The following is a 16518-nucleotide window of genomic DNA, read 5'->3' on the forward strand; positions in this document are numbered from 1 at the left end:
ACCGCCCTCATCATCATCATGCTCAAGCTTGACATCCAGTCCAACAACAACATCAGCTCCGCTCCCAAGCTCCTTACCCAGCACCACAATCACAACCACCGCCACAACCACCACCACAACAACCCCTAGCAACCCACTAGACCTCACCACAACCTTCACGCAACCCTCCGACTGCGCCAGCGGAATCACCGAACTAGCAACACGGTCCACCGAACTGTGCCAGAACATCATCAACCCGGTGCCCACCCTGACGCTATCCTCCTGCTACCCCAGCCAATTCTACTCCAGCGCGATAGCCCCCCACAATCCTGTCACCGTACACCCAGCTGATCTGTCCGCTGGACTGGGAGACGTACAATCTCACCGAGACGTATCTCATCTGCTGTCCGAGGTCGGGTATGTTCTTTCCCCTCCCGATCGAGGGATCCGTCGCATCGCTGACTGGATGGATGCTCTGCATAGCGGGTACGGGGATTACCTACCCGACTACCGCGACGCGACGCGCCCGGGGCTGGGCGCCGTCTGCGCGTCGAGCGTCTGGCCGAACGTGTTGATGGATATTAGGTGGTGCTGCGGTCGGGGTGTCTACCCGTAGGGAGGCTTCGGGGGCGTCGAGGGTGACTATGTCTTGGGGTCGTGGGGTTGGGTGGATTCGTGCTTGTTTTCTCTGCTTTTCTTTTGTTTTGGAGATAGTGATGTTGTTGTGAGTGAGGGGTTCAGTTAGAGGTTTTATGTTGATTTCATCCACAGCCTTTGATTATGGTAGTGTGGCTGTTTGATGTCCTCGCTCATGCTCTCACTGAGTCCATCGCACGGATTGTACCCAATTTCAAGTGAAGGTTGTTTATTCCTGACTGTGGAGTTGATCGTGGGTGGGCGATGAGTCACTGGACTGGAAGAAAGCACAAGACTAAATACTGACTCCTACAGGGCTCCGATGATTCCCCCGGGGTTCAATTAAGCTAACTCATTCAGGGTCCTACACAATGTCTAGCTAAGCCCCTGATAAGCACTACCAAGCATCGGCTAAGCACTATTGAGAGCTAGGATGATGGCTGCATGTGCTAGCTTGGCAGGCTCGCAAAGTGTCTCAGGGTTCACGTTCGAACCCAATGGGTCAATGTCAAGTGCATGAGTTGTGATTCGTGGGCCGTTTCTTCTTGTCTCACTTTCACTGAGTGATGGCTGTTAATATCTTTCGAGTAGACTGCGATAGTCCGTTAAGCTCGCTCCGCCCAGGGTGGCCTTTCAGGAACCTGCGGCGCTGCCCAGTAATTACGCTTCCCGGAACGCTTCGAACCAGCCAGCCAGCCAGCCAGCCAGCCAACTGCTGGTCGGTGCCTTGTGTTCTGTAACTTTATGAGGGGTGGCGTAGCTCTAACTCGGGCTGTTGCCACCGTGTTGCTGTCAAATGAGAATACTGCTCTCTGCAGGCAGGAACACGAAGAATAGGATCTCGCGCACATCACAGTCTAGAATGCAACACCTAGATGCATGTCTCGCAGACATGATCGTTTCCTAGGTACGGTTATATCCTAGCTGAGTACGGGTCAACCATTCGAGCCCAGCGCAGCATACATGCATAATGTTCCCCTATCCACACATCTTACTCCTCGATCTCAACAACAAGCCCAGGAATCAACTCCACGCTGCCCGCCCTCCCCCCCTTCAACACCAACCGAATCCCCCATTCCTCCGCATTCTCACTTCCCACCAATTCGACCTTACGTCTCCCCCCAGCCTCTGCAGACGGAACATCCACCCCCCACAAACCCTCAGACCCGTCCCCAAAAACGGCAGTATAAACCTCACTCAACCTCTCCCTCTCTCCCGCAGGCACCACAACAGTCACCCCGGCCACCCCGGTCACGCCCGAAGGATGCCTCGTCAGGCCCTCCCCTTCCCTGTACGGAACCCGCCACGCTCTCGGCGTCCTATCCAAACACCAAAACGGCAACCGACCCACCTCAACCTTCCCCGGGACTTCATGCCCATCCGCCCCATCATCATAGACAGCAGAACTAATCTCCCACTCCAATCTCACCCCATCCCCCTCCCTTACCCTGCCCCCAGCCACGGGATCCGTATACGCAATCCCCGTCGCGGGCCGTGCAGCCTCCACCCGCCGCTGCACCTTCCCGAACTCCTCGGCCGAGGCGAGGGTGAGCGCCCAGTCGATCACGGTGTTCTCGGGCCGGGTGCCCCAGCGGTGTGACCGGCGCTTCTCGGGATCGATGTCGGCGACGAAGGCGATTAGCTCGAGGTAGACTCCGTCTTGCAACAGAATGAGCTTGTTGGTGGTCAGGCCGTCGGCGTGGGTGCCGCCTGGGGCGAGATGGAAGGTTTCCGTGAGGCGGGAGGGGAGGGACTCGAGAGTGGCGTGCGAGACGAGGAGGACGATGTGGTCGAGGTGGGGTTGGGGGGGCATGCTGGGTGGTGGGTTGTCTGGTGAGTGATTTTTGGGGTGTAGGATGGGATTGTTGGTGGTAGGTGAGTGAGGTTGATGAAGTTGATGAGGTTGACGATAAGTGAGGTTGCGGTGGGGGAAAGAAGGTTGGGTGAGGGGTTTGTTTATGCGTGAGTGCTGGTGCGGGGTTGCGGATTGCTCATCGGGGGGCGGAGGCACCTCATCTTGTCTCCTGGGACCATTCCATGGGCAGCCGGGAACCTTTTTTTGGTCAAACGTGACATGACCTTTCTCGTTGTACGAGTCCCAGTTTGTGATACAAATGCGACTGTAAGGCTCTCCATCGCATCCATTGGTTCGCTTTCGAATGTTTCCCTCTGGCTATTCCCGGGTGGATTCAGGCTGTGCCACAACCGGACGGCTTCCGGCACTGACATCTCAAATCGAGTCTGCTCCGTCGCTGGAAGGACTAACGCACAAGCACGAGCCCTGCTTGTTCTTGGTAGCCTGCCTTCATTCTCCCGTCTGGCTGTGAGTACGCTTCGGGCTTCAATCAAGTCCTCCATCTCAATTCCAGTGTGGCTCTCCTGAGTGGGGGGAAATTGCGGGATCCACTCAAATGTGACCAAAGACGCACATTATGTCTTTGCTTGCGACTACCGTACTGTCATCCTGGCATCGGCAGCTTTCATCATGAAGCGGGTCACGGTGAAGATTCCCGTTGCATGGGGTCAGATCGCACGGGTCCAGAGAGGAATCGGCGGCTCAGGATCCTTCCACACCCGCGTAGCATGTAGGACCTGGCATCTCCGTGTGAGATTACCCAGTCCAAGCTGTGGAGCACATTTACTGCGGTAGACGCTAACGCAGCCGCCTCGCCTTGGAGCCACTGCTGCTTTCTTCCTCGGGCCCTCTTTTTGTGCCATTGATTCCTGAGGAAGCAATGCCTTTGGCGAGATGTTGAGCCCTAGGAGCCACCAGCTCAGCGGTAAGACGGTCGGCAAAGGTGTCATGCGGCTGGAATGCAATCTGTCTTCTTCGAATCACCGGACGCTCAATGCACGCTGTGGCAAGTTTTGGACAAGTGAGCGCCTTGAGAAGCTCAGCGGTGATCTCAGCCTCGTACAAATGAATATGTTCGTGGTCCCTTGCGCCGGTCACGAGAAGCCGCGACTAGAAGCAGGTGAGCTTAGAAAGATAAGGACTTTGTATTGGGGAAAGACAGACAGCGTAAGAATTGATCTCTGGTTCGGGCGGCTTCACTTTGCGCTCTTGAAGTTGTGCAAGAGCCAACAGCAGGCACACAAGATAGGGGTCCTCAGTCCACTCCGGGGGGGTTATTTGAGCCAGTCGCTTCTTGGCAATTGCCGCGCCGATCCAGTTGATGCGTCCACGCGGATCTGGACACACCTCGAAGAGTCTCATGCGATCTCCGTTGACGTATCCATAATGCAGGTAACCGACCATTGAGGGTGCGCCTCGAAGCACATGCTCGCTGGCTCGTCCATGGCGATGCAGTACCGTGTACTGGGACCGATGAACTGGTTTACCTGCAAACGAGAATCGGGGCCCTTTGCTGCTCCAGGCAGGTCTTTAGTCAGCCACTGCCGATGAGCTGGGGGTCGTGTTGCCGGATCAACGTATCTCTTACCGAGATCGAGCAAAGGCGCGTTCCTCGCCCACCAGAATGTCGACAAGGCAGTGATGTTTGACGTTGGGAATCGGTGATCGTGCAACTCGCTCAGCATTGCTTGCTAGGTCTGCGCAGGTCTGTGGGGTGGCTCGGGTTTCGTCTTTCCTCCCAGTGGATTCTATGCTGTCATTGTCCGCATCTTCAAATCTACATCCTAAGAGATTGAGATGGTGGGAGGTCCATGAAAGCGGATTCACGAGCAATTCACGATGGTTTTGCATGAGGTCGCAGAGTGGGACCTGGGGCGACGAAGTCACCATTATGCCATCAGATAGGGATGGGAACATTGGCTGGTGATGTTTTGTTGGTTGACCTGGGTATTGGTCCGATAGGGATTGGCTTCACCGCTTGATCTGCCCGCAATTACTGACACCGCCTACGGTAATCTCCTCTATGTGGAGGCAAGATTTTGTACGGATTATCGAGTGTACCTTATGTGCTGGATATACCCAGTTAGATCATGCATACTTTGCAAGTGTGACCATTTATCTGTTTTGCTCTCCCAGTCACAAAATCACGGGTTTAGGATTATATATTACCTACTTCAGCCCACACCCTTTAGGAGAGTCGATCTCAGCAATATTTTGAGGACTTTACTCCTTGGTGTTTTTGTAGAAATCAAGTTTGGCCGACTAAAGTCTCTATAGATATTAGATCCTGATGTTGGCTGGTAGGCCATTGAGCTCCAAAACCGAGAAGGCTGAAATCCTCGATCACCAGAGAAAAGCCATCGCTGCCATCCTTCCCCGTCGACAGTCCAAGGATGATGTCCAACTGTACAGTACCAACTTCGATCGCTCAGAAATAATAAATGAGAACATCGGCATGCAACCTCACCGAGGCATCCCACCGGCACCGAGCAGCGGAGCTGATCATTCAACACAGCAATAACCCACCGCGGCCAAGAGTTCAACCCCGCTGCATAAATTGCCTGACTCGACAGCGAAAGCCCTGAGACCTGGCTACGGTTCAGAAAGGGTCCACTTTGCCCCCTCCTGCGAGCCTGCAAACACGTCACAGGATGACCTTATCCGGGCTAAGCTGCGGGACCCTGGCACAGAATTATCTTATCTGATCAACATGCAATTTGCATCCGGGGATCTGATTAGTGGGCAGCCCCATTCACCCTGAGACATCCCACATTGCCAAGAGCCCGCCGCGGCCGGGCGAGGACCACCAGCACCGGTGCTTGAGGTGGGATGAGGTATATATTCGAGGTCAACGAAGTCAAAGACAGTCTCAGATGGGACCAATTCTTCCTCGCATATCCAATCTACGCAGATATCGCAAGTCAACCATAACACCTCACCATGCGTTTCTCCAGCGTCCTCGCTCTACTCTCCCTGGCTGTCCTGCCTGCCTTCGCCAGTGCAGTCGACAACAACCAGGTATTGCCCCCTTACCCCTGTCCTGCTTCTGAGATATTCTCCTTGTACTAAAGATTGCTTGTGGGGAATAGGAATCCTCAATCAGCAAGCGCTGCTGCATCCTCTGCGACAACCCCTACGCCCGCTGCGGCGCGAACGACAAGCGCGAGGCGGTCGAGACGGAGGAGGAGGCGCTCTTCGGCCCCGTCGCCAAGCGCTGCTGCGTCAACTGCGACGTCAACCGCTGCAAGCGCGACGAAGAGCCCGTGGCCTGGCCGGCGAAGCGCTGCTGCATCCTGTGCGATAACCCGTACGCGAGCTGTTTGACGAACGATAAGCGGGAGGCAGTGGAGACTTTGGAGGAGGCTGTTGGGGAGTACTAGGGGTGTCTACAAGTTGGTGTATTCTTTGTGACGAGAGACGAGATGGGATGGATTAAAGACTCCATATCGATGTATGCCGGGTGGTTGTGGAATAGTCGAGGTTGGCATGTCAGATCCTAGGTTAGGGTAGTCGAACCATGAACACTAGACACGACTCTCTTGCAAGTGTATACATGTATGCTATAGTAAAGTTCCTCTATTTAACACTATCTTGTAATCCGAAGCTATATGAGGATCATCTTATTTATGATTACTTCTCGTTGGGTTGTGTGGTTAGTGAGTGGAAAGTCAGGGAAGAAACACGGGACCTCCTTGGAAATTCAGCGGGGTGTACCTCACCAGACCTACACTCTAAAGACTGAGTACATGCTCATCTGTGCAGGACCTTATCGACAATAGCCTGAGTGAAATGCTCACGAAGGTGCTCTTGAGCCCATCGGAGCTACAACACGCGGTGAGTTACCCCTGGCCTGCAAGGGCAGCTGCAAGGGATACATGCCACGACCAGCAACCAACCCAACAACGCACCTCGAATCCTATCCACACGTTCAGCGATACGTAATCACGCATAGTAATTCACCGAGCAGACAAAACCCATCTCCCCTCCCAACCCACGACCTCCACCACAACAACACCCATCCCAGCTCAACCACCACCACCCACCGAACCCACAATGCATCTCACCCGCACCCAATGGCTCCAAGCCCTCGCCCTCGCCCTACGTACATCCCCATCACCATCCTTTACCCCTCCCAACCCCAACCCCATAACCCAAACTAACGAAAACCAAAAAAAGTCCCACCCCAACCCGCCGCCAAGAACCTCACCACAGCCCCAGATCCCACCACCCCCTCCCTAACCTACAGCATCACCATCCCCAACACGAACACCAACACCAACACCAACGCCAGCACCAACACCCTCAACCCCCCCGAAGATCCCCCAAGGGGATCCGGACCAATCTACCTCCGCCTCACCGCCCCGACAACCATGCAATGGATCTCCCTCGGCCAGGGGCCCGACATGGCCACCGCCAACATCTTCATCGTGTACGCCGCCTCCGCCACGAGCGTCACGCTCTCCCCGCGGTCCGGGGGCCAGGGCCAGCCGCGGTATAATCCCGCGGCGAATGTGACGCTGCTCGAGGGGTCGGGGATTGTGGATGGGATGATGGTGGCGGAGGTACGGTGTGAAGATTGTTGGGGGAGTTGGCCTGCTCTGCCTGCTGGTGGTGGGGATGGGGTGGGGGAGGGGGGGGAGGTTGAGGCTGGGCCTGGGGCTGCGAGTGGGGCGGGGAATGCGACTGCGGCTGCGGCTGCGGCTGCGGCTGCGGCTACTGGTGGTGGGGGGTTCGTGATGGATCCGAACGGGAATGAGACGGCGTGGTTCTGGGCGTATCAACTCGGTGCGCCGCTGCACAGTGATGATGTCGGGGCGGAGCTGGGGATGCATGATGTTAAGGGGGAGATGGTGTGGGATTTGAGGGAGGCGCGGTTTGAGGTTGGTGCTGGGGACGACGAGTTGGTGGAGGGGTTTAATCCTTTTGTTTGAGGGGGTGGGGGTATGACTAGATGAGGTTGGGGTTCGGTGACATTGCACGGGTAGGAGTTTGACACTGGTGGAGATTATATTGAGATCATAAGCATACAGGAAGAGGAATGTGGGATTGGAAAATGAGGTCGAAATCTGTGTACGCAAGCGAGCACTCATTACCAATTATAAGCGAAACAGGAACTGGTCAATACATTAGTATCTAAGAAATGCACAAGAAGCGAAGACTCTAAACATGCCATGACCCCGATGCGACCAACCATCCACAACGCCATCCTTCGGAAGGCACCTGCAATCACTCCTGACCCTCCCCAAACTGCCGCGTCCACTCCTCCCTCCCCATCTTCTGCCCAAACGCCCCCGTCATCCGATCAAACCGCCACCGATAAACCGGCCACACCAGCGAAGCCACCACCCCCATCACCCAATCCCTCACCGGCCGATCGCGCGGACTCGGCCCGCGCATGTTATTCAACAGCAGCTCCGTCTCCCCGTCGACCGTGATGTACCCCTGGCCCGCGCGCAGCCCCCGCAGCGTCAACTCCGCCACTTTAGCCGCCGTCAACCCGCCCTTGTTGTCCGCCGACCCCTCCATCTCTTTCAACAGGTGCGGTTTCCGGATTTGCTCTTCATAGAACGCATCCGTGTATATCGTGCCCGGGAAGCTGCAGTGCACGCGGATGTCCTGCTGCGCGCGGTACAGCAACACCTCCGACCGCAGGGTGTCGGCCAGCGCACGCGTGGCGGCTTTCGTCGGGGTGTAGGCGGCGTAGCCCGGGAAGCCGAGGAAGGCGGCCGTCGAGGCGGTGAAGATAAGGTGGCGTTGGGTTTGGCTGTCGGCGGGGGGCTCCTGCAGCCAGCGCCGGAGGCAGGCGTGCGCGATGTACGCGGCCGCGAAGTAGTTCTGGTCCATGCAGGATTTGATCTCCTCCGGGGTGATGTTGGCGAAGAAGCCGACTTGGGCGGCGGTGCCGCCGGCGACGATGAAGAGGATGGATGGTGGGGTGGGCTGGGAGGCGATGAATTCTTGGACCTTTTGGGAAATGTAAGTGTGTATGAAGCAATGATGAGTAGGGCTGAGGCAGGCTTACCTGTTTCGGATCTGTCAGATCGACGGCGGCGGCGCTGATGACCTGATCCGGCGACTGCGTGTGGGAGAGCAGCTCTTTACGGGTCTCCTCGAGTGGGCCGGGGCTTCGGGCTAGGATGGTGACATGGGCGCCTGCATGCGGTGGGGCGCACGTTAGTGGCTGGCTTCGTGGGAGCTTGATTTGATGTCAATCTTCCGAGAAAACATGCCTTGGGTGGTGAGTTGGATGGCGAGTTCGCGGCCTAGACCCTTTGATCCACCGGCGATGACGACGGTCTGCATGCATGTTAGACGGGGCTCGCTGTCACTGTGGGGGAGTGGGTTCCGACATACCTGGCCTTGGACGTGAAAGTGCTTGCTTTGCGTCATGGTGTCACTTTTACACGCAGTCTGGGGATTTCTAGTGGACTGGGTGAAGAATGTACTGTACTATGGTTCAGTGCCGGAGGGTAAACAAGATATGATTCAGGGGTATTTTGCAGAACCATGGGATGATCGGGCTGGGATCTTCTGCATGACTAGTGCTTATCGCCCGGCGGAGTATCGTATTTCCGGCCTCAGCCTTGCTCGAAGATCATTCCATATTCTACCCATCAGGAGTGAGGATCACGAGATGAATATCTGACATCAATATGACAGAATGATGCTCGTGGAATGCAAAGAAAAACTTGATATGTCGGAATGTGCAGCCCTGTCTGACCCCTATGCTTCTTACCCTGTCCGGGAGCAGCATTATCGCGATCATCAATGATTAGCCGTGGCGGGCCGCGCCAGCGAAGAACCTGTGGGGCCACCGGGGGGTTTTGCCCTTGGTGCCATCTTGCCCTCTGGCTGGCCAGCTCCGGCGAACGCCTCCAGTGGGTCAGGAAACTGCCAAAGTCGAATCGGAGATTGGAATTGTCGATAGCGTCGAACGTATGCCCCTTAGACTCATGCGTCATAGGACAGATTAGAAAATAGACTCTGATAGGGGAGCGGAAGCGAGGAAAAAGGAAAATAAGCGATGATCATGCTCGTTAGGCACGAGAATCTGCAGCTGTCCGCATGGATCCGCGGCAGCTGAACTGTGGGTCTGTGGTCGTGGGACCTGCCTTTGCTGTCTTGTCCGAGTAGATATATGAGCGTGGTTGTCTTCTGGAAACCCAATCTTCTGGGAGATTGGGGCCACATATTTTGTGTGTGATCGACTGAAACGCAGGATGACGTCGTCTCCCTTCATCATAACAGAGCACATCGTCGGGTGCCAACATGTCCGCGAATACCCTCATGCGACGAGACACGGTGATGATGCGCTGCAGCTGGTGGTGAAGCGGTACACTCCCAAGTCGAACCCGGATCCCCAGCCGGGAGATGTCACAATCATTGGTGCGCATGCGAGTGGGATGCCCAAGGTCTGTGGCCTCTAACGTAAATACTGCGCTCATTAGCCTGGCAAGACACTAACCTCGAGAATAGGAGCTTTACGAACCACTATGGGAAGAAACCCTCGCGAAGCTCGAGCATCAGGGTGTCCGGATCCGCTCTATCTGGGTCGCAGATACGGCAAGTCAGGCCGCTAGCGGGCTGCTGAACCGACAGATTCTAGGCAATGACCGTAAGCAACGCCTCAAAACGACAATCCTGACCAATACTGATTCGAATCCAGCATCCTGGTTCGACCACTCCCGAGACCTTCTGCATCTAATCAATACCTTCAAGGCCGAGATGCCGCGACCGATCATCGGCGTGGGACACAGTCTCGGCGCCGGACAACTGTAAGTTCCTCCCTCCCAACCCGAAATACCGCACAGCAATAACCGTCAACTCAGAATGTTGTTATCCTTAATGCACCCCCGCCTCCTCACCTCCCTCATCCTCATCGACCCCGTGCTGGCCCCAGATGTTCTCACCGGCAAAGGCGCCGCCTTCGCCCGCGCCTCCCTCTCCGCCCCCGACAAGTGGGCCACCCGTGCCGCCGCCACGACATTCCTGCGCAAACAGTATCGCAAATGGGATCCGCGGGCGTTCGATCGCTTGCTGCAATACGGCCTAGTCGACACCCCTTCAGGAGTCAGTCTCACCACGTCGCGCCACCAGGAGGTGATACAGTACCTTCGTGCCAATTTCTCGGGCCGCAAGCCCTTAGATCCGGCGAATGAGTCAGAGGCGCATGATGCGGTGTTCCATGCGGATGTCATCGGTCCCGCGCACGCGATCGCCCCGTTCTATCGGTACGAGCCCATCCTGGCGTTCAAGCTGCTGAAGCATGTGCGACCGTCTGTGTTGTATGTCTTTGGTGAGAGTAGTCCGATTTCGACGCCGGAGATGCGGGCGGAGAAGGTGGAGCGGACGGGGCGGGGCATCGGGGGAAGTGGTGGGCGTTTGCGGGGAAGAGTGAGGGAGGTTGTTGTTCCGGTTGCCGGGCATCAGGTTCCGTTTGAGGATGTAGGTGGTGTGGCGGTTGCGATGGCGGAGTGGCTGGGCATGGAGGTTAGGAGGTGGAAGCTGGATGAGCAGCGGATACAGCGGGATTGGGAGGAACGGTCGGTGGAGGCGAGGGTGACTTTATCTGGGGAGTGGGAGAGTCACTTGAAAGATTCTTTGAAGAGGAAGGACAAGACTTTGAGGGCGAAATTATGATATGATAGATGGGGGAGCAGGAAGTAAATAGAAGCTGGCTTAGAAAACCATGTTCGCTAGATCATGTCATGCTTAGCAATAAGTCGGGAGTATAAAGGCGCTGACTAGGCTTGATTATGGTAATGTTGATATCATTCATTCGCTCTGCGCAATTTAATTTTGACTGAAGGGCTAAAAATGTGTGTTTCTCCCCCATAACTTCTTTTTCATCCTTCGAAGCCCGTCCTTACATTTTGACACAGTCACCTCACTCCTTTTCTTCCGTACTTTAGTCTCTGGACTCATCATCGGAAGGCTTTTCAACTCACTCGTTCCAACACACGGCAACCCTTCCCCAGAAAGCCCGTCCGCGAGTGTTTGGCTTGCTCTGACGCCACCATGGGTCTCTCCAGATTACCCCCCGAGCTCATTCTCATGGTCGCAGAAAGCCTCGACTCGGAAAAAGCGATCAACTCTCTGACTCGAATAAATCGATTCTTCTACTCCCTGTTGAATCCCTTTCTCTACCGCTACCATGCCCGAAACGACGTTGAGCTCTCTGCTTTACAGCATGCCGCAAGACGGAACCTCCCAGGGGTGATTGAACACCTTGTCGATGCTGGTGTCAGTCTCCACAGTCGGGAAGCATGGTTTGACTATTCGTTCTACAGAAGGCCTAAGTACGACCACCCGATTGTCTTGGCTGCAGATTCAGGCCACGCCAATGTCATGGAGACGCTGTTGGACAAAGAAGAACTGACTAGCGGGCTCACCGAAGAAGACTTCTCTGATATAATTTTTGATATGCCTAATATAAAGTACTGGGCAGCGCACGACAACCAGGCCAAAGTAGTGAAGGTGCTGCTGGACCGAAAAGTGACGGATCCATGGACCGATGATCCTATCATCGCCAGCGCTGCAGAACGCGGCCGCGTTGATATTGTGAATCTACTGCTGAAAGATGCAGATGAACGGATAAAAACAGGCCTCCTGTCTGAAACCGTTCGGCAGCGAGGAATAGCGAGGGCGTTGATTAGAGTGATTAAAACGCAGAATTCTCAAGCCATGATCACACTATTACTGGAAGCGGGGGCTGATATCAATATCGTTACTGAGCAGGGGACCCCTCTCGGGCAAGCTGCGTACTACAAGCACGTGGGTGCTGTGAAGCTTCTCCTTGAAGCCGGGGCAGACCCCAATGTTACGAAAAACCGAAAATGGGGACCACTTGCGCGCGCAATACAACCCTGGCATGGTAATATGACTTACTCATGGGACCCCCCCGGGCACGATTCAGAAGATCCTAGCCGACAACCATTACCTCGTCCAATGTCACCCTCCGTCAGGGAGATCTTCCGTCTCCTTTTTGAGTATGGAGCGGAACCATCTCGAGCTGGGGGTAGCTGGGCACTGCACCGTGCTGTAGTTTATCAATGTTATGAGGCGGCACACCTGTTGATCGACAAGGGTGCTCAAATCACTACGTCTCTTGTGAACGATTCTCAGCAAGCGGCCTTGAACCAAGCGGTAGCGGATCGCGACTTTGAAGCTATCAAGGCTCTAGTGCACAAAGAGTGGTCTATGAATGCCTAGGCGGGACTTCCGAGCTCGAGGCTCCAGACTTCCAGGTTTCAACATGTATGTGAATGGTACAAGACCTGTTCCTCATTTGTGTTTCAAGCCTGAGATAGTAGTGTCGTAAGAAAACCAGAGAAATTAGCATAAAGCCATCAATAATTAGCTGTAGTATCACAAACACACAAACTTCATATCGTACTATAGCTGTCAAAAGAAATAATCATGTAGCCCATCCTCCATAACAGATACACACCCTAACGTTAGACAAATGATTCCTCAGGCTAACAAGAGAATTTCAAGAGAGTAAAAACCACTACTTATATATAATGAGAGTTTGGCAAAGTCACTGACAGACAGGGCTGTTTATGTCTTTACTCGTCTGGTGCCCCTATCCGCGTGTATCCACCTGATCTGGTTCCCATTCACCCAAGCGAGATGTCTTCTGGGGGCGTAGATAGCTGTACAAAAGAACATATACTCAGATATCAACAGTTCTTCTCACTTTGTAGGTTCTGATTTAATTTTTCTTCCAATATTTGCTTACTTTAATACAACATACCAGAAGGATCTCCAACTCACAAACTGAACCTACAAGAAGACTGCCTTCACCTTCGAAATACAGAAATATGAATCTTTTAAAGCTACTCCCCGAGCTATTTCTGATGGTTGTCGAGAGCCTGCCATCCAAAAAGACAATTAACTCCCTCGTACGAACCTGTCGATCACTTCTCCCCCACCTAGACCCATTTCTTTATCGCTATCATGTTCAAACAGATGACGTCTCTGCTTGAAAGCATGCAGCTGCAAACAATCATCCTGAAGTCGTCAAAAAGCTTCTTTATGTTGGTGCAGATCTCTACGACAGCACGAGTCAGAGCTCTATATCTGTCCTCAGCCCAACCACCCCGTTATTATCGCAACGATCCACGACCACCCCGCGATGCTGGAGACCGTATTGGACGAAGACACCGGAGGAGGGATGATCCACAGAATGAGTGGAGGTATTTACGCAGTCATGCTGCGGTACGCCATCTGGAACAACGCGGTAGGAGTGGTTTGCATGCTATTGTTTGGTAAGATGAGATATTTGTACAACAAGCGCGAGCCGAGATCCATCTTCCCCCGCGCGATCGCTGCAATCGGGGGCCACGCAGAGATTGTTGAGATGCTCCTCCAAGAGTCCACCGAGCGCGTCAAGTCGGGTCTCCTCTTTCCAATCACCCAGCATCGCGAGATCACTGCCGCGCTCTTCGACGCCCTGCGCAGCACGGACCCGGACGCCACCGTCGCACTGTTGCTGCGGGCCGGCGCAGACGCCAACGCCCCGAACAGCTGGGACATACATAACCCCCTTGATGCGGGCGGTTACTACGAGAGACATATCATGGAAGAATTTGATAACACAAGTACGCAGTGCTCATGATCATCATCATCACTTGAAGACTGTACTGTAATCCATCCTCACCACCAACCCCCAAAACACCCCTAAGGAAACGGATCATACGCCCCCTCCCCCCAGCAAGCGCCCTGCACCTCATCGCCCATAACATCCACCTCCGCAACCCCCTGCGCCCCAAACCTCTTGATGACCCCACCCCCCACGGCCTCAGCATCAAACGCAGCCCACCCCATCCCCTCCAAGCCATGCAGCGGATCCCTCGCAAACGCCAACAAATAATCCTGCATCACCCGACTCGTCCGCACCTCCTCCCCCGTCGTCTCATCGCCGCGCACAATCCCAAACGTCCCAAAATTCATCGTCAAATCACTCGAATGATACGCCCCCATCCACCCGAGCGGACTCACATTGCTGAAATTCCCCGCAAACTGATACCGATACGTCTTCAGCCCGGCGCGCTGCCGCACCACGCTCGTGTTCGCACTCACGCACAGCCAATCGCGCAGCGTCACCGCATCCACCCCCTGCTGCCACGGCCCGGCCGTCAGATTCCTGCTGGGGAAAGGGTAGAGCGGGGCGGCCTCGTTCGCGCAGTTCGAGACGATGGCGGGGGTCTTGGCGATGAGACCCTTCGCCGCGCGCGCCGGGTAGTCGGCGAAGATGATCTTCTCGTCCGCGACGGGGGCGAAGGTCATGGTGGGGGCGGTCTTGGCGTCGCCGTAGCGGCCGATGAAATTCTGGATCGTGTCGATGGGGACCTGGCGCATGCACTCGAGTTCCTTGTGCGGGTGGTCGGGGAAATCGCACCCGAGGTTTTTGGCGACGAAGGTGAAGTTCGAGTGGCTGGTGTCGACGCTGGGGGTGGTTTTGAGGGCCGTCCCGGACTGCGAGATGGTGGCGCGCGCCAGCAGGTTGCTGTGGAAGGCGTAGGTGTGGTAGTCGACGCTCATCGCGCCGGCGGATTGGCCCCAGAGCGTGATGGCCGACGGGTCGCCGCCGAACTCGCGGATGTGCGCGTGCACCCACTCCAGGGCGGCGCGCTGGTCGAGGATCCCCAGGTTCTGGTCTTCGAGGGCAGCGGCGTTGGGGAAGCCCATGATGTTAAGGCGGTAGTTGGTCGTCACGACGATGTGGTCTTGCGTGCGGTTCACCCAGGCGGGCGGCAGCTGGTAGGGGACGCGGATCCCGCCGGTGCGGAATTGGCCCCCACTGTAGAAGACGAGCACGGGCAGGTTGGAGGCCGCGGTCGCGTTGGCGGGCGTCCAGATGGCCAGGTGCAGGCAGTCTTCGGCGCTGTGCTGGGCCATCGCCCCGGCGGTGGAGTTCTGGTCGGGCGCGTTGGAGATGAGGAATTCCGGGACCAGGGTGCCGAACACGGAGGGGCCCCGGTACACGTACTGCGAGCAGGCGGGCGGGAATTGCGTGGCATTGTGGTGTTGGTTGGAGGCCGGGAGCGGGTGAGGGGGCTGCCAGCGCCGGGAGCCTACGGGGGGTTGGGCGTAGGGAATGGCCCGGAATTCACGCACGGAAGGGTAGGAAGGGTTGTAGAGGCCGGTGTAACTGCCTGTGCTGGTGTGCACGGTCAATGCATCGTCACTGTGGTGGGAGGTTGCCGTCACGCTTTGCGCGGGTAGTAGCAGCAGCAGCGATGCGGATAATAACGGGAATCTCATTCTCACGGGTGAGAAGTAATTTGGTGGCTGCAGCTACTTCGAAGGTTCTCAGAGAGTGCAGGCGGCCCTGCATGAACGGTATCAGGTCTGGGTGCCACATTGTCAATATTTAATCAATGTCCGGGGTTTGGCCGGCCCTCCGCAATATGCGGAGTCATTTCCCCCGGTTCCCCATGGTTCGGTGACAGCTACAGCTGGCACTCTCATTGCCGAACTTTCTGTCCGAGATGGATTCGGTGGCTTCTCGTCTGGAGTCGAAAGAGTTAGGGCGCAGTCGGCTGCACCTCGGTGGTCGGATTTTCCGAGCAGCGGTGCAGCGTCCCTGGATCGATGTAACCCTACGATAACAGAATCCTTTTATGAGGAGCTGCAAGACGGCCCGTCTCAGGCGAAGGCTTTCGTTTCCGTCTTGCGCCGGTCTATAGGGAGGGCTGATTGGCTGTGTCGCTTTGTCACTGGGGAAGACATTATGATCGCTACGTATTGCATCACCTGCCGAGAATCTGATTAGGGTCCTCGGCATAATACAGTCCGGCACGTGGAGGAGTCGATAAGATAACGCCTTCCCTACTGTAGCTTAGTACTCAAATAAAACTAGAGCAACTCCATGCCTCAGACTGTGGGCAAAGGCTCTGTCTCTCGATAGTAGCGAGACTATCGATTCCACTACATGAGCCCGGCGTCCAAGACAGGAATAGAACTACGTATTCATGCTCCATCCGGAACTTCCTGCGTCCATCCGCCGAATGCTCCGCTTAGTCCTATAGGCATTGGAGTCG

General features: G+C 55.5%; 8 protein-coding genes across 8 annotated transcripts; 4 read left to right on the forward strand and 4 right to left on the reverse strand.

Moving 5' to 3' along the window:
- Positions 1-1606: 1606 nt before the first annotated feature.
- On the reverse strand, positions 1607-2428 carry BO66DRAFT_433829 (uncharacterized protein; the record flags this gene model as incomplete). The annotated part of the gene is made up of 1 exon (XM_025650726.1): positions 1607-2428. One exon carries the CDS (start codon positions 2426-2428, stop codon positions 1607-1609), a length of 822 nt encoding a protein of 273 aa, XP_025508540.1.
- A 640-nt stretch (positions 2429-3068) lies between these two features.
- Positions 3069-4321, reverse strand: BO66DRAFT_449462 (uncharacterized protein; the record flags this gene model as incomplete). Its single annotated transcript, XM_025651780.1, has 3 exons — positions 3069-3554; positions 3702-3983; positions 4059-4321. 3 exons carry the CDS (start codon positions 4319-4321, stop codon positions 3269-3271), a joined length of 831 nt encoding a protein of 276 aa, XP_025508541.1. The 3' UTR covers positions 3069-3268.
- Positions 4322-5370: 1049 nt separating this feature from the next.
- BO66DRAFT_425153 (uncharacterized protein) lies at positions 5371-5850 on the forward strand (the record flags this gene model as incomplete). Its single annotated transcript, XM_025650214.1, has 2 exons — positions 5371-5488; positions 5560-5850. The coding sequence occupies exons 1-2, from the start codon at positions 5411-5413 to the stop codon at positions 5848-5850; spliced, it is 369 nt and encodes a 122-aa protein (XP_025508542.1). The 5' UTR covers positions 5371-5410.
- A 673-nt stretch (positions 5851-6523) lies between these two features.
- On the forward strand, positions 6524-7741 carry BO66DRAFT_449467 (CBD9-like protein; the record flags this gene model as incomplete). Its single annotated transcript, XM_025651781.1, has 2 exons — positions 6524-6572; positions 6647-7741. 2 exons carry the CDS (start codon positions 6524-6526, stop codon positions 7399-7401), a joined length of 804 nt encoding a protein of 267 aa, XP_025508543.1. The 3' UTR covers positions 7402-7741.
- Positions 7697-8951, reverse strand: BO66DRAFT_363870 (SDR family oxidoreductase; the record flags this gene model as incomplete). Its single annotated transcript, XM_025645132.1, has 4 exons — positions 8825-8951; positions 8701-8767; positions 8493-8623; positions 7697-8434 (listed from the first exon to the last, which is right to left on the reverse strand). Exons 1-4 carry the CDS (start codon positions 8858-8860, stop codon positions 7697-7699), a joined length of 972 nt encoding a protein of 323 aa, XP_025508544.1. The 5' UTR covers positions 8861-8951.
- A 276-nt stretch (positions 8952-9227) lies between these two features.
- Positions 9228-11215, forward strand: BO66DRAFT_467402 (alpha/beta hydrolase). The gene is made up of 4 exons (XM_025652566.1): positions 9228-9882; positions 9947-10085; positions 10137-10245; positions 10300-11215. The coding sequence occupies exons 1-4, from the start codon at positions 9691-9693 to the stop codon at positions 11108-11110; spliced, it is 1251 nt and encodes a 416-aa protein (XP_025508545.1). The 5' UTR covers positions 9228-9690; the 3' UTR covers positions 11111-11215.
- Positions 11216-13607: 2392 nt separating this feature from the next.
- BO66DRAFT_433836 (uncharacterized protein) lies at positions 13608-14090 on the forward strand (the record flags this gene model as incomplete). Its single annotated transcript, XM_025650727.1, has 1 exon — positions 13608-14090. The coding sequence occupies one exon, from the start codon at positions 13608-13610 to the stop codon at positions 14088-14090; it is 483 nt and encodes a 160-aa protein (XP_025508546.1).
- Positions 14091-14152: 62 nt separating this feature from the next.
- Positions 14153-15739, reverse strand: BO66DRAFT_397341 (carboxylesterase; the record flags this gene model as incomplete). The annotated part of the gene is made up of 1 exon (XM_025648589.1): positions 14153-15739. The coding sequence occupies one exon, from the start codon at positions 15737-15739 to the stop codon at positions 14153-14155; it is 1587 nt and encodes a 528-aa protein (XP_025508547.1).
- Positions 15740-16518: the final 779 nt, after the last annotated feature.

The sequence above is a fragment of the Aspergillus aculeatinus genome (genome assembly GCF_003184765.1).
Source record: "Aspergillus aculeatinus CBS 121060 unplaced genomic scaffold BO66scaffold_2, whole genome shotgun sequence".
Taxonomy (NCBI): Eukaryota; Fungi; Ascomycota; class Eurotiomycetes; order Eurotiales; family Aspergillaceae; genus Aspergillus; species Aspergillus aculeatinus.

Coding starts and splice junctions, on each gene's coding strand:
- BO66DRAFT_467402 (XM_025652566.1), top strand. CDS start 9,691: ATGACGTCGTCTCCCTTCATCATAACAGAGCACATCGTCGGGTGCCAA. Junction 9,883..9,946: donor ATGCGAGTGGGATGCCCAAG/GTCTGTGGCCTC, acceptor CCTCGAGAATAG/GAGCTTTACGAACCACTATG. Junction 10,246..10,299: donor AGTCTCGGCGCCGGACAACT/GTAAGTTCCTCC, acceptor CCGTCAACTCAG/AATGTTGTTATCCTTAATGC.